This window comes from Tachysurus fulvidraco, chromosome 20 (genome assembly GCF_022655615.1).
Source record: "Tachysurus fulvidraco isolate hzauxx_2018 chromosome 20, HZAU_PFXX_2.0, whole genome shotgun sequence".
Classification (NCBI taxonomy): Eukaryota; Metazoa; Chordata; class Actinopteri; order Siluriformes; family Bagridae; genus Tachysurus; species Tachysurus fulvidraco.
This window is the reverse complement of record NC_062537.1, coordinates 18,102,166-18,118,900: the sequence shown is the minus strand read 5'-3', so window position 1 is coordinate 18,118,900 and position 16,735 is coordinate 18,102,166. Positions and strand designations below refer to the sequence as shown.

General features: G+C 38.5%; 2 protein-coding genes across 8 annotated transcripts in view; both read left to right on the top strand.

Moving 5' to 3' along the window:
* atp6v0a2a (ATPase H+ transporting V0 subunit a2a) overlaps positions 1-455 on the top strand; it is a 14,978-nt gene extending 14,523 nt beyond the window's left edge. For all 4 annotated transcript variants that reach the window (XM_047805272.1, XM_027175359.2, XM_027175358.2 and 1 more), the window contains one exon: positions 1-455. This exon is cut by the window's left edge and continues 303 nt beyond it. The gene's annotated coding sequence lies outside the window, so the exon portion shown is untranslated.
* Positions 456-2,488: 2,033 nt separating this feature from the next.
* ewsr1a (EWS RNA-binding protein 1a) lies at positions 2,489-15,724 on the top strand. 4 transcript variants are annotated; one of them, XM_027175367.2, is made up of 16 exons: positions 2,489-2,631; positions 4,463-4,499; positions 4,613-4,664; positions 8,347-8,485; positions 8,644-8,839; positions 9,062-9,342; positions 9,452-9,611; positions 12,337-12,374; positions 13,012-13,029; positions 13,149-13,264; positions 13,475-13,604; positions 14,020-14,133; positions 14,251-14,392; positions 14,511-14,605; positions 14,731-14,980; positions 15,360-15,724. In XM_027175367.2, exons 1-16 carry the CDS (start codon positions 2,616-2,618, stop codon positions 15,397-15,399), a joined length of 1,824 nt encoding a protein of 607 aa, XP_027031168.1. In that variant the 5' UTR covers positions 2,489-2,615; the 3' UTR covers positions 15,400-15,724. The 4 variants fall into 4 exon arrangements, with proteins under 4 accessions (XP_027031168.1, XP_027031170.1, XP_027031167.1 ...); XM_027175369.2 differs by having other exon boundaries at positions 2,490-2,631; positions 9,056-9,300; XM_027175366.2 differs by having other exon boundaries at positions 2,490-2,631; positions 9,056-9,342.
* Positions 15,725-16,735: the final 1,011 nt, after the last annotated feature.

Below are 16,735 nucleotides of genomic sequence, written 5' to 3'. Positions count from 1 at the left end.
TATTTCTCTTTAGATCTTGAACTCATCTTCATTCAATTCTGTCATATCAGAGTTTAAAAGTGCCATCAAGTATTTTGCAATAGACGGTTTTATATGTCACATGTACTGAGGATACACACAAAAACACACACACGGCATCCACATATTTTGTAAGTAGAAAAAAAGTCATACAGAGCTCATGGAGTTCACTTCCTGTTTAAAGTTAAAGTCTAACAGCACTTTTTTGCCGTTAAGATGGAAATTCTAATTTATACACGTGATATGAAGACTGTTCTCACTAAATTTTTGCCAACCATTGTCGCAGTTTATACATTTATCTCATCGAATTTATGTACACTTCATACTGACAGGAAAATAACTACATACAAGTGTCATTCATGCATTCAGTGAACTTTTCATTCATTGAGAACGCAATTAAAGGAAAATTTACAAAAAAATAAAAAAAATAAATAACGGCTCTGTATATTTCTTACTCTTAATTATGTGCAAGTCATGATACAATTTTTTTTTTATCATGGCCTACCATTTTATCACGATATAGATAATGAAAACTGTTTCTGTATATATATAATTTTAATTTTGCATGTCCAGTGCAAAATTAAGGATACAGGCATCAGACACGATACAAGATGCTATAAGTCATAAAAGGAAAATGTTTCGCATTTTGCTATAACGTTCCTGTTTAGTTACAAATTACTCACTAGCTGTCAGCTATCACTGAATCAGTACATCAGCAAATGTAAACAGGTTTAAATGATGAGAGATCTAAGAATCAGAATCAGGTTTACTGGCCAAATGTGTTGATGCACACAAGGAATTTGGTTCCAGCTGAATTTGGTTGTTGACTGACAAAAACAGATAAGGCAAAGCACTATAGGAGATAATACAGATGATGTGAGACAATATAGAAAGTACGAGTATTAAATAGGAATACAGAGTATATGACTGATCAGTAATGTACATAAAGTGTGAGAGTGCATGTTAGTGCAAATAACAGTATTGTGCGTCAGGTACGATAAAGAGTTTACTTTAGAACTTATGTACAATACACAGCAGTAGTAGTGTGTGAGTGACATATATGGATGATGTAATGACTGACAGTTCTGATAATGCAGTACTTATAGATATGAAGCAGGGAATTTAATTATCAGAATCAGAATTTATTGATCAGGTTTATTGGCCAAGTGTGTTGACACATACAAGGAATTTGGTTCCAGCTGTTTGTGACTCTTAAAAGTACAGACATAAATAACATTATACTATACAAGACAATACAGACGATTTGAGACAATATAAACAGTACGAGTCTTAAATATAAGTACAGAATATACGACAGATCAGTAATGCACATACTGTAAGGTGTGAGAAGTGCATGGTAGTTAAAATAACTGTTGTGCAGTTTTATGCTTTTGTACAATATACAGCAGCAGTAGTGTGTGTAACATACACGGATGATGTGATGACGGACAGACAGTTCTGATCATGTAGTACTTATAGATATGAAGCAGCGAATATAATTATCATGAGTTATTAATCAGGGTGATTGTCTGAGGAAAGAAACTGTTCCTGTGTCTGGCAGTTTTCGTAAGCAAAGCTCTGTAGCGCCTGCCAGAAGGGATACTGAAAGAGGTTGTGTCCAGGGGTGCGAAGGGTCAGTAGTGATGTTTCCTGTCCGGGTTCTGGTTCTTGTATGGTACAAGTCCTGGGGAGTGGGCAGGGGGTCACCAATAATTTTTTTCTGCTGTTTTTGCTGGGCGTTGCAGTTTGTTCCTGTCCTATTTAGTTGCTGCTCCAAACCAGATGGTGATGGATGTATGTACACAGGACAGATTCAATGACTGCAGTGTAGAACAGCATCAACAGCTCCTGTGGCAGACCAGACTTCCTTAACTGGTGTAGAAAGTACATCCTCTGCCGGGACCCTTTTATCAAATGTTGGCTTATTTGGTCTGTTTTATCTTTTAATTTAAGCAGATAAAATTTGCAAATCTTATCTGTTTGAACTCACAAAAAATAAGGGATCCAAAATAAAATATATGATATTTATTATTTATTTATCATAGATGTGATATTCCTTATAAACACTATAATTTCATAGTAGTAAATAAATTACATATGTTTTAAAAGGAAATACTTCGAAATGAATTATTTTCATTTGTACACTTGTATCCTAAATAGTATAAGGAAGACGAATATGGTAAATATGGTAATATACGCTCGTGGCGTACTATTTAGTACGCCAGTATGCTTTATTATAACGTTACCCAGATACCTGTGTCGTCATTACGGACGGATCCATTCTACGTTTTTAAAGACAATAGATTTTCATTTACAACCTCGCCATAATCGGTATGACAAGCGTTTAAAGTAATCTTCGAGAGGTTCTAAAGCTAAAAACAAGTTTCCTGTGAATAGGATATAAGAAATTGCATCTTTAAATGCGTTTTAATAATATTGTATTGTGTGGGAATGGACGCGCCCTGTCGCCATGGTCACGCATGCGCAGTCGGTTTGGTAGCGAGAGGTGGCGGTAATGCACATTTAAGCTGAGTTGCCAACCGCCATTAAATTCGAAAGAAGAAGGTTTGGTAGCGAGAAAAACGCAAGTCCACGAAATGGCGTCGGCAGCAGGTAATTAAAAATTTTGTATAGACAAAAAAGACAACACATTTTCTTTTTCTCCGTGGAATTTTATTCCGGTCTATAGAAATCGCATGCTGTTATTAATGATAGCTGTATAAAGTATGTTTTCATTGCATAACCCTTGTGCCTGTTAGATTAGTTAAACGGGTTGCGTCCCAAATAGGTCTATTCTTGTATACAATATTGCCTTATGACGAATATAAAGTAATAGCGTTAACGCCCTAGGTAGGGGACTTCATTCAGGTATTTAGGACCGGTCCCTTGTTATTAGTCCGGTTGCCTAGCAAGGCTGTAATTTAGCCTGAGAGCGATGAAATGGTGGTTTTAAATAATTAATTAGGATGAATATGGAAGAGATTAAAAGGCCTTCAGTGTTAAATGCAGTAGATGGTTAGCTAGCTAAGGAAGCAGAATCTGGAGAGATTTTGGTATAACGGCTCCATTTGATGTAATAAGATGTACGTTTTCGAATGTGCAGTCGAATGGGACGAATGTTAGCTTGGTTAGCCGGTTAGCTCTGTTAGCTTGGTTAGCCGCAGATATCTATGGGTTAGCTCTGTTAGCTTGGTTAGCCGGTTAGCCGCAGATATCTATGGGTTAGCTTGTTTTCGAATACGAATACATTTTCGAATGGGACGAATGTTAGCCGGTTAGCCTGTTAGCTTGGACCATTTTATCCGTTCACTTATTTCAGGGGGTTCACCGTGGGTTGTGTGTCATATACCGCAGTTTTTGTATATATATATATTTATATTTCAGTATATAATTTTGTTTCGGCAAGTAATTCACTAAATTTGAAGACTTTGTTATTCTTATTGTTGCGTATGCTATGTTTTAGCAATGCATCTCTGAGGTCGATAATTTGACTCTTTGTGTCCAGGACACAAAGGCATCTGGATTGTAAATGAACGTTAGACAAAATAATAATTAAATTTTCCATATTTTGTTTCAGGCTTGAATTTGAAATTGTATTATTTATCTGGGAAATAGGTTGTGGATAAGATTTATAGATGGAGAAGGTCGAGATTTGTGGGTTAGCTGCACGTTAAAAATGCCTCTGCGCCTCCTTGGGATTAGAAACAGGATTAGTGGCATAATCTCCCCTCCTCACGTTTGTCTTTATAATTTAGGATGCTTATGCATATACAGCAATGCTGAGATGTAAATATGCTGCTGTTAAAGTTTAAGTCTATCCAGAAAGACGGAGTTGAATAATTTTCCATAACAGCAGCTCGGTTAGTAATATTCATGATAAAGGTTTATACATTTACATCATTTGTTTTCACAAATGTCCCCCTGTGGGACGAATAAAAGATTCTTATCTTTACTGTTCACTAAAACATGGTATTTAAGCAACAAAAAAATGTATGCAAGGAATCTCCTATGTTTATTTTTACACTATTAAAAAAGTTGTTTGTGTTTTCTGGTTCCTTTCATTATTATCTTTTAAAACGGTATGGATTGATGATGATGATAAGAGATGTTGAAAGAAGGATTTTGCTTTATTATAACGCTACCCAGATACCTGTGTCGTCATTACAGACGGATCCATTCTATGTTTTTAAAGACAATAGATTTTCATTTAAAACTTCGCCATAATCGGCGAGTTTGGGCCTTTTACAGGGTTTATTGAAACATTTTTCAAATAATTTTGCCTTTTTAATTCTGAGTTTGTAATCTAAATTCTTTGAATTACAGAAGTTCAGAAAAGTCTGTTGTGACAGGATTCTGAATATATAGACCACAAGCAGTTACTCTTTAGTGCATCTCTGTAACTTTTGTAAAGATTACTTACGTCAAATGTTTTTGGTTGTTGCAGATTATAACAGTTACGGACAGGCTGGAAGCCAGCAAGGGTAAAGACCTCTTTTATATTTAATACCCAACTGCTGCTGTGGCATCACAACTTTCTTTTGATTTTACATTTACCTCTGTAGTAGTTTGTTAATGTGTGTGTGTGTGTGTTCAGGTATGGCTCCTATGCAGCCCAGCCTGCTCAGGCTTATCAGCAAGGTACCCAGGTAAGTCAGTCAGCTATACACTCTCTCTCAAATTGGCATTTAAGCAAATCCTCTTTTAATACAAACACATCAGGGCCTGTGTTCATAAAAATTCTTAAGTGTAAAGAATTTCTCCTATGCCCCCTTTCTACCAGAAAGAATCGGGTGCTGGTTCAGAGCTAGTGCTGGTGCTGGTTCGAAGTTGGTTCCACTGGCCAGCCTTCTAAGAACCGGTTTGCCTTTCCATGGGCTAGAGAGACAAGTCTTATGTCACTGTATACAACGTTATACAGCAACATTAGCGCAGCAGCGGAAAACACATCAACAATGGTGGATGTTGCTTTACTCTTAATGCTCATGGCTTTGTGAACCTACATTGGCATCCAAACACAGCGAATCCCGATTTAAAAATGGCGCTAAGGATGTTCTTTTGTCGTGTTGGTCACAGTAACCCCGCCTCCAGCCCCTGACGCAAGCGGTTCTTAAGTCTAGACATGCACTTGTGATGTAGTTCTTAAATTCTTAATGTTGATGTTTCGCCTTAATTTTTAAAGAGAAGATCCTAGTAAAGAGAAGTTATACATAAAGGATAAGGTCAAAAGGTGTTAGGAGTAGGAAGGAGGACTTTTAAGGGGCTTAATAGTGTTATTTATGGAATTTATGATTCCATAAATAACACTTTACTAGACAGTAGGAGTATTAAATGGGAATACAGAGTATATGACAAATCAGATATGTACATAGTGTGAGAGTGCATGGTAGTGCAAATAACAAAATATTGTGCAATATTATGCTTTATAGTACTCAAGTTAATATGTAAGGCATAACAAAATGGCACAATCAAACACAACACAAGGACATAATCCCTGTTCAAAATTTGGCAAACCTTTTGTTGTAAATATCATGTATTGCCTCCTTTAGCATCAATGATGACATGCAGTCTTTTGTTATAATTGTGCACAAGGTCCTTAATTCTCTCAGGTGGTATAGCTGCCCATTCTACTTGACACAGTGCCTCCCGTTCCCGTAAATCTTTTGGTTATCTTTGCACAAACTGCATGTTTGAGATCTCCCCAAAGTGGTGCAATGATCTTGATGTCAGGAGACTGTGATGGTCTCCAGGACATCAACTTTTTCTGCTGTAGCCATCGGATTGTCAATCTTGCATTGTGTTTTGGATCATTGTCATGTTGGTACATCCAAGAGTGTCCAATGTGCAGCTTTTGTAGAATGCAAATTGTCTGCCAGTATTTTCTGATAACATGCTACATTCACCTTGCCATCAATTTTTACTAACTTCTCTGTGCCACTGGAGCACATATAGCTGCAAAACATCAGAGATCCACTACCATGCTTTACAGTGGGGATGGTGTACTTTTCACCATCGCCTTGTTGACTCCTCTTCAAAACATAGCATTTATGGTTGTGACCTATAAAGTTCAGATTTTCTCATCACTCCCCATTACTCTGCTCCAGAAGCTGAGGCTTTTCTAGTTGTTGTACTGAAGAAGGGTTCGATTGTTTGTGTTCAAGTACCTCCTCATTGAGTTACTTGAAACAACACAACTACCTCAAAGCAGCCTGTATTTCTCTCAAAGCATTTTCAAGTGTTGAAATCTTTTATAATCCTTTTCCTGCTTTATAAATCCAACTACCTCATTATGCAGGTCCATTGGCATTTCTTTAGTCTTCCCCATGGTACATTAACCAGCCAAGACAGTGCATCATCTCATGAGCTGAGAAACTCATTGTCTATTTATGTACAGACACTAATTACAAATTCAATGAGTCACAGCTGTGAAACTTCCCTTTGATAGCCATTTAAACCTCCGTGTGTTTATAATGTGGCCAAACATTCAAAGATATGTAAGTTTTGATCAGGGTTGTTTAGGTGATTTCAGTTTTCATTAGGCCATCCTTAAAAATATTTTGGTTTGCAGTAACAGGTTAAAAAAAAAAAAAAGTCTGTAGGTAGGTCTATATTTATTTTTTAATTTTTTTTTCAAGTTTCAATGTAAAAAAAAAATACAATTTTGGTGATGGTGATTTACATAGGTATGACTTTAAACAAATTAGCATATCGTGACGTCACTGACTGGGTCTTCAACCCGTGCCTTTGGGCGCATCATTGCGAACCTTATTTTGATGCTGGGCACAGTTTTTCCAGAACTTCTTGCCAAGTTAAAGCGGTGTCGAGCTGTTTTAATGTATTATGGTGCCCGAACACGTGAATATTATTTTATTGCTTTTGTATTAGTTGTTTGAAGAGTAAAAAAAAAAAAGGTCTTAACGCAAATTTACAACCGGCAAGTCGTTCGGACTTAAAGTAAAAAAAAATTTAGTTGGCCCTAAATTGATTAATTGACAGGGTTGGTCGGAGGTTTTAAAAAGGAGTCAAACAACTGATAATGAATGACTTCACATGACCACTATCCTTAAATAAGAAAAAACAACCACTTTTGAGCACAATTGTGTACAGTTTTTAGAATCTTTATATGAACCTAGGTCTGTGGGAAATGACATTTAATCTTCATTTTTATTTCAAAGGTTACAGCTGTATTTTAACGTGTCTATTTTAAAGGTTGTCAGTTCTTGGCCTTAGGTGAAGAAGTAAATTTCCCATAAATTATTTTAAAGCCAAAACATTTTGAAAAATATAGCTGCAAGCAGCGATGGCGGGCCCTCGCACGTTTTTTTTTTTTTTTTTTTTTTTTATCGCTATACGGTGCCTTCCAGAAAACAATGCACGGTGGATGAAGTGGGTAAATATTAGTGGAATATTTTACGTTACTGAACCATTTGGGGACTGTGGGTAAATGAAACCCCGCATTTTAGACAAACGGGGGCACTACTGAGCCACTTAAGAGACTGACCTTTTTGTCCACATTTAACAGCCGACAAATGTGATGTATGTGTAAAATTTCAAGTTAATCTAAGCATGCCAAAGCCTTTAAATATGCTTGAAATTAAAGTAAACCACCACATGCAATTATGAAATAATCCAAAATGGCCAACTTCCTGTTGGGCGGAGCTCATAGTTTAGAGCATGAAAGTTGTTCGGGTCGATGAGATCTATATACGTACCAACTCTCGTACATGTGCGTACATAATTGCCCGATATGTGCACAAATGTTTGTTTTTGCATTACAGGGGGCGCTACAGAGCCCGCCTGACATGCCCGTATTCCATCCTTTGCCCGGGCCTAGCGTCGCACGACTATGCCGTGTGCGCCAAATTTCAATAGTTTTCGAACATGTTAAGGGACCCCAAATGGCCAAAGTGTGCAAACAAAATAATATTAATAATAAACCCGAGCAAAAACAATAGGCTTCGCATCATCGGTACTCGGGCCCTAAAGAATGGCAAGCAAATACAAAAGTTTATCCTGTATTTCAGATAATGCAATCTAGATCATGTTTCCTCCACTTTTATCTCTGTGAATTTTTTGATAGAAATTACATAATTGTAAGGGGGCAGGAGTTGATGCAGTTATGCTTCAAGTTCAAAGTAAACTTAAAAAGAACATGATGGAAAATGTACAAACAAAATTATTGTAACTGTTTTTGAAATCAGAGCAGCAGCACTTTTTTTTTAAAATAAAACTTATTCGTTTTATAAGAATCTCTTCTATCTTTAAACTCCATTTTTCATCCAACAAAGAAAGATGGCATGATGCCCTTACCATCATTTGATCTGTTTTTAGCAATCATATGGGCAACAGCAAGGCTATGGCTCCTACACCCAGCCTGCTGATTCAGCTTACTCCCAGAGCGGCAGTTCATCTGGAGGGTACAGCGGGCAGACTTATGGGTCTTCGTATGGACAACAACAACCAGCCAGCGGTGAGGGTTTTTACAATGCTCGTGTAACTATTGGACCTGCGGTGTGCTGAGATTGTGCTGCTTATATATTAGGAAATCTACAATAATTGTGTAGTAACCCTGAAGTGATATTAATTTCAATCTTCTGACCACATGTATTTTAATTCCCCTGTCTGTAGGTGGCTATAATGCTACCTCAACCCCCCCTCAGGGCTACTCTCAGCCCGTCCAGGGTTATGGAGGCAGCAGTTATGATGCATCCTCTGCCTCCTCCAGCACTAATCAGGCCTCATATGGTGGCCAGAGTGCATACGGAGCCCAGCCTGCTTACTCCGGGTACGGACAGCAGGCCGCTGCTTCTTCAGCTCCTCCCAGGTACTGAGGCTATTTACAGTCACGCTCTCTTCATAAGTAAGTGTGGTTCGCTTTCCAGTGTTCTAAGTTTAGAGACCCAACATATTTGAGTTCCTGAGTACATTTATAGGGTTGTATGTTCTTGCTTTGAATGAAAGAAATGTTTAATTGTCCCATTAATCGTAGATCACATCAGGTCACGAACGATTTTAACTACATCTCATTATTCTTTGTCAGTTACAGCTCTGGTAGTCAGCAGACTCCAGGGTATGAACAGAGCTCGTACTCCCAGCAGCAGCAAAGCGGCTATCAAGGTGGCCAGCAAAGTGGCTACGGTCAGCAGAGCTCCTACAGCCAGCAGGGTGGATACCAGCAGCAAGCTCCGCCACCGCAGCAGCCTCCACCTTCCAGTTACCCACCGCCCTCTGGGTCCTACGGCCAGCCTCCTGCCAGTCAGTATGGGCAGCAGGGCAGCAGTGGAGGTGCTTATGGACAAAACGACTACAAACCACCCAGTCAGTATGGTAGGGTGGGGCATGCATGGAAGTGGTTTCGGCCTAAATCAGCTGCAGCCACAAAGCCTACTGCAAATCTTTGTAACTGACTCTTGTTTTCTTTCTTCTGCTTGTTTAGGTAATTACAGGCAGGACCACCAGAATGGCAGTTACCCGGAGTCCGGTGGTTATGGCGGTGGAATGGGAGGGGGGGAGAGCCGCGGGCGTGGCAGAGGGGGGTTCGACCGGGGCATGATGAGAGGAGGAATGCGTGGGGGAATGAACCGTGGAGGCATGGGGTAAGTGTGTGTGCGTTTGTGTGTGCCTGTACCACCATCACTCTCATTCCCTTATACAGGATCTTTGAACGGCCATTAAGGGGCTGAGGGTTATGCTAAATACACCAACACCTTTTCTACTGTGACTTATAATTGAATGGACTGAGTTCAGTTATTCATAGCGAGGAATTATTAGACTGGTGAAAGGTTAAATGGAGGCTTGCCTTCAGAAAGTCTTTTAAAACAATTGTTGAACATGGCAGCAATTTTCTAGCTTCAGCCCGTAGTTTAAATAAATTTCGTTATGAAAAGTGTAAATGATTTGAATAGCTCCCAGCCCTTAGCTACATGGCCGAAGGTAAGAGGTTGCAGAACTGTTATTTTGGGGAAAATGATCAAAAATCATTTCCATATCAGTGTTTCATTATTAAAAGATTGTGTGTCACAGAAGCTAAGCTCTAAGCAGAAACCTGAATAGATTTGGCTTTGGTTTAGCAAATAAAGATTATGGGTTATTTTTAAAAATATTTTGGGTTTATTGACATTTTTACCACATAGTTACTGGTCCTAGCTTTGAGGCACTTTAACAGCATATTATATCATTCTATAAAGAAAATTTGGCTATCGGCCACCATTGCTGTTAGCTGTAGTGCTGCACATTTTAAAGCTTTAAGTGCTGGGTTCTGGGTGTTTCTGGTTGTCTGTGTGTCTGTAAAATGGAATCACACATTTTTAAATAAACGAATTACCTTTTAGATGGTTTCTAAAATCTTTTCAGAAATGGATAAAGTAAGCAAAAACTTTCATTCAGCCTGTTTTTAACAAAAACGATTTATGTATCTTTTTTATTCCCCTCCAGATTAAGGGTGTATAATGGTCTTGGTGGGCAATTCTGCCAAAGTTTTGAACAAAAAAGAAGCTCTCAAATGTTTCCAAAGGGTTTTCTGTGATTTCTATTTCAAAGGTTTTGCTGATAATCCAGTGATGAACAGGTGGTATTTCAATTCTGAAAGTGAATGCAGTGTTTCAAATATTGATGAGTTTCCTGGTTCCTGGGTTGCTAAATTGTCTCACACTTTAAAAAAAAAAGAAAAAAAAAAAGACAAACGTCTTTACTACCTTTAGGAACAATGACGAGTCTCTGTCAGGTCTTTAAAAGGTCTGTCCACACTAAGTGTTACTGCTTAGACAAGTTCATGACTGTTAACCACTGCAGCAGTATTTCTTTCAAGTAAAATGTTTGTGTAAAGCATTTAAAATGGGTATCTCTTAATTAAAAAAGATTGCACCAGGTATAACGTACCACTCTGCACTAATGGCACTGGAACTGAATTAAACAAATCGATTCTTATCTTTCTACTGTATAACCTGTAGCCATATTAGAAGTTTCTCTAAGCCAGGAGTTTCCCCTGCTTATTTAAAGTGGTGTTTGTTTTTACTGCAGGCAATTTTCCAAATACACTGCATCCATTTTCCTTTTTTCCCCTTAATATGAGTTCTGGGAAAAAATGATATATTTTTTAAAAATAATTTTCATATGGTTATTGCATTTGTCTCTTCTGAATGAATATGAGCAATTCTGCTTTAACATGCTTTGTCACATTTATACGCTGCAGGTAACAAAGTGAGAGCCATGTTAACACAGCAATTCATTTACAGTACCGCTACTCAGTTCAGTGTGGCCCGGCAGCCTATTCAAATGGGGACATAAAGAGTTGGTGGCATCATTTAAAGAGGAGAGATTCGAGTGTGGTTTAACCCTCATGGGGGGGTCACAGAGAAAAGTTTCTTTAATCAGAAAAATAACTGTAATGCTCTGTTTGAATGTTTGATAGCATTTTTACTTTGTATAATTATTTCTAAAATGTATTTAACGGAAAAGAATGGTGTTGTTTTTTTTAATGCTTTTATTTATTACTTTTTTTTTTGACTGAACATGCATGTACCAGCTTTGTGTAAGCAGATTGTTTCAGATGCAGTCAGATATAAGAGTAATTTGTGTAGAGGTGGGTGATGCGATGGATAAGACAATCAAACGCGTTAACGTTTTCAGGGTCCATGTAGTTTTCCGTTAGAAGGAAACAAGTGATGGTAAATACTTTTGACGTTTTTCGCCAACCTCCTTATTAAGGTCTTCATCGTTGGCTTCCACTTGAAACCTTCCTTGATTTTATAGAGCTCTTCGGTTTGTTGGCAGCCGTGACTATGTGGGTGGAGCAATTACTTTGATAATGAACAGCATCACAGTGGAGTTTGTGATCCTCTCGATCCTGATCAGGACTTCGTATCGCCCACCTATTACTTTGCACTGAATTCACTTACAGATTTTTATGATTTAACAAATTGTTCTAGCAAATATTTATATTTTCCACCATAAAATAACCCAGCTGCTGGGCTGCATCTGAAACAATTCATTAATTTATTTGTGTGTGTTTAAAAAAAAAAAAAATCCACGTCTGTGGTAGTAAAGCACCCTCCCTGTTTTGTTTAACCATTTTGAACATTGTTCAGCCACAAACATGTAAAGTACTTGACGCCATTTGAACACTCTTTCCCCCCCACCCCACCTTAAAACAAGTGTTAACTAAACCAAGTGTTGTAACTAGTCTGGGGGATGTTTAGGGCACATTGTTGGGGGTGTGTAGAGCCAGACGTGTCCATTCACCCCCATAACCCCCATTTTGTGGTACTGAAGTGGCTGTTTTTAAAGGGAAAATCGCCTTCATATCTCCGCTTATTCCCCCAGCATCACTGGAGACAGAGGTGGCTTCATTAAGCCCGGTGGTAAGTTTTAATGAGAATTACCAGAGCATACACAAACTTGCTTTTGTTCCACCATTTTCATGGATATTTGATATTACAGAGGGGAAATATTTCTTTTTTTTGCCTTGCCATGCAAAGACACAAGTCTGCCGGCTAGAGTTTTAAGGGTTCTTATAAACAGTTATCTATTGGTTGACTATGGGGTTGGTTCAATTTAATAAGAGAAATATGGGTTAAAAAAAATTATGGACTCCTTCAAAGAGTTTTTTACATTTTAGGGTGTAATGGTAACTGACCGTGTGCCACACACAATGTCAGGGTTTACTGCATTCTCTATGAATTTAAGGTACGGAGTCCAATTTGGGTTTGTGGTTTGGCATGTCTTATTTTATTTTTTGCTATTCATGGCACACTTGCAGAAACAGTTAGGTTCAGGTGTTCAAGTTAATTTGAATAGATTATTTTTAAATAATTTCCCCACAACATTGAGGCACAATGGTATCTTATCTTTCTTCTTATGTTTGAATGCTCAGAAGAGCAAGTGTGCCTGGGGAAAGTCTTTACCTGGAGTTGGTCATGTCAGTGCTCAGAAAGTGAAGTGTGTAGGCTAACTTGCTTTTTCTTTCTTTCTTCCTCCCTCTTCCATCAATAATCTCAGGACCTGATGCAGACATGGGTAAGTGGAGCTGTTTATTTTGTTTGTTAGAATACCGAATGTCTACTGTAAAAACTTCATTAATGGGAGCTACCCAAGCCCTGCACAGTGGATTCTAAACCGTGTGCTTTGTGTGTTAGGCCGCCCAGAGGAGCAGGATGACTCTGAGAACAGCACCATTTACATCACTGGCCTGACTGAAAACGCAACAATGGACGAAGTGGCCGAGTTCTTTAAGCAGAGTGGCATTATCAGGGTGAGGGAGCAGTATGCGACTCATACTTTTACTGTTTGAGCAAGCATAGAATCATTATATTAAATGGGTATAAAGATAAACTGGTAACCCTAATGGCAAATTGGTCGATGTTTTTCAATGAAACTGATGTATGAACGGAACGTAGGAAGTAATTGTTGCATAATTGCATTAAAAACAGTTTATAGACATGCTGTTTATATTCTCCTGCAGATTAATAAACGAACCGGTCTCCCAGCTATAAACATCTATACAGATAAGGACTCTGGGAAACCCAAGGGCGACGCCACCCTGTCTTACGAGGACCCGCCGGCTGCCAAGGCAGCAGTGGAGTGGTTTGATGGTGTGTTAGTTTGTTCGCTTATACATACAAGTTTCAAACATGTTGTACTATAAAAAGCAGGACATGTTTTAACACCATCAGATGCTTTCTCAAATGACTGTTGCCAAGGGTTAGTGTTGCGTGTAGTGTGTTCAACTAGCAAGCTTGTAAAGCACAGTACCACAGAACTGATGTTCTCAATGTACCTTGAAGTTAGATGGGCATTTTGGGTTATTGTTGATGCTTTTATGGTAGATTTGAAGATGCATTAGTATTTCTGTAGCAGAGGGGGAAAAAAACAACAATGCACCCGGTCAGTTTTGCCAATGAACAACTCTTCATTTAAACCACTTTTATTTTTAAAAATGTTTTAAAACTTGAAAAATCTTTTAGTGTGCAAGTTCAGTAGTTGACTGGTTTTCTTCAATCTGTACAGGTAAGGACTTCCAAGGGAAGAAGCTGAAGGTGTCGATGGCTCGGCGGAAGCCCATGATGATGAGGGGTGGAATGCTGATGAGGGGAGACCGCGGTGGCATGATGGGAAGAGGAGGTGAGTAGCCAGTGGGTCTTTAGTGAAATCTGCAATTAAGTGAATATGGTACTGTATGCCAGGCTTTATGGCACATTGTAGGAAGAGTATGTAAGCATGTTGTTTTTGTTCCCATAGGGATGATGGGCCGTGGTGGTATGGGCCGTGGTGGAGAGCGCGGAGGCTTCATGCCTCGAGGTGGGCCTAGAGGAATGGGCAGAGGGGCACCAACTGGTGGAAACATGCAGCAGCGAGCTGGAGACTGGCAGTGTCCAAATGCGTAAAATTCTTCCCCTTTTCACTCCTCCCCTTTAAATCTTAAGTCCCTTACTTAAAAATGCTCAGTAGTCTCATGCCTTGCCTCAATTGTTGATTGGTTCCTGCTTCTGTCATGTCAGTGGATGTGGAAACCAGAACTTTGCTTGGAGGATGGAGTGTAACCAGTGTAAGGCACCCAAACCTGAAGGTTTTGGTCCACCTCCATTCCCTCCAGGTAACTGCATCTTTGGCATACTTAAAGGATGAATTTCGTTTAAATAATTATTTTTTCTGACTGCAAGATGTTTCAAAACCTTCTCCCCAAGATTGAAACTGATTTGACATGCTTGGTGTTTTCAGGTGGTGAACGTGGCCGTGGCGGCCCTGGAGGCATGCGTGGCGGCCGTGGCATGGACAGGGGTGCGCCAGGAGGCCCTGGAGGTCCTGGAGGATTTCGTGGGGGCAGAGGGGGAGACCGCGGTGGCGGATTCCGTGGGGGCAGGGGCATGGACAGGGGTGGATTTGGTGGGAGGGGACGTGGTGGACCTCCAATGGATGACATACGTGGAAGGGGCCGGGGAATGGGACCACCAGGGAAGATGGAGATGAAGTGAGCTCAAATTTTATTGTGAAAAGAAAATCTGGTTTCATCAACATTCTTACTAGTTAATGAGAAATTGGTTCAGAACATATGCTGTTACTTTTATCACTATAAGCAGATTGATTTTGTTGATTTGTAAAGCAAGCTATTGGACCTGGAGTTACTGAAGCACATTTTAAAGTTTTTCTTAACATATTAATGCATTAACACATCCATTATAAAATCAAAGACCCTCTGTCAGGTAAATTATGATGTACAGCTGAACTAGATAGGTTAGACTCGGTAAATGCCAAGACTAGGAAATACACGTTAATGTTTCATCTTATGGGCAGTGTATGCTAAATGATGCAAGTTTTATCTGATAATGTTCTATTTTTGTCTTCTTCAGGGGTGAGCATCGCCAGGATCGGCGGGACAGACCATACTAAACCCCACTGGTTTTCTTTCAGAAGATTTTAAACTTGTAATTCCATATTTATAATGGTTAGTGTTCAAATTAACCAGTAGTCCTTTTTTTTATTATTATTATTATTAGACTTTTAGTTTTTGTTTGTGCTTTGTATTTTTGCTTACAAATCCAGATGTCATGCATGCTATTCTGTGTGCAGACAGTGTCTGTGCAAAATGTTTAATTGTGGAACGTTTTTTTATTTGAAAACTGACGTCCTGTTTTCCTTTAGCCCATCTCCTACCTGTGTAAATTAAAAATAAAACCAAACGTGTTGAATTAAACAAACAAACGAGTTGTTTTGATGTTGCGTCTCATTGTATTATTGCTAAGGGACCGAAATTGTTCATTTACCACATGGGTGTAGTTTGATTGTACTAATATGTACAGTTTTGTCGTAGTAGTGGATTAACATGAGTGAAACTGAAACTATACTGGACTCCAGCGCCCAAGACCGTTAGCCTTAGATCTTTTATCCTGTATTCTCTCTAGCAAAGATTAAATGCTTCATAGCATCCTGATCTGCACTTAAACTTGTTTCATCATGTTTTTCTTCATTGTTTCTTTGTTTTTACCACAGTGCTAAAACTGGTGGTGGCAATTGGTGCCGATTACTTTTCTATAAGATTCTACTTTCACTTGGGCCTCTTTATCATTCCGGATATAAATGAATTTATTTGTAATTTGTACAAACATCCAATGTATTTGGTATACTTAAAAAAAAAAAAAAAAAAATCATAAACCACGACTCGATCAACTTTCATATAGATTAGTATGTGGAAAATATGTCCTCATGCTAATTTACTAAGACAAGGAGTAAGAATACAATCTGGAAATTTTAGGAAAACCAGTCACTTTATATTACTGAATTTAAAAAAAGTATAAACATTTTTTTATTAAATCAATTATGAAAAGAAATGGTGGCGTATGAATAAAGTACGTCATTAAGTCTGTGCAGAGCCGTAAGCTGTAAACAAAAGATTTAGTGCTTAATTTTTATATATTAAATATTTTTGTTGGCATCGCAGTAGGCATCATGCGTACATGAGAAAAGTAATATTTCTGTAAAAACATCTGTAAATCTGTCGGAAAACACTTGGTTTGCAGTCGTTTACAGATTTATTTAAGATTTATAAAGTGACGTTCGGACATTTATGAAGCGTTTCCAGCGTCAGAAAAGAAGAAAATATGCTAAAACGTAAGTGATCGCAGGAACCAATGTCTCAGTGTTAAAGCACTACATTAAAACTAATTATGAGATGTTTTGTGGTGTTGGTTAATAAAAAAAAATAATAATTTAAAGTATTGGATGCCAA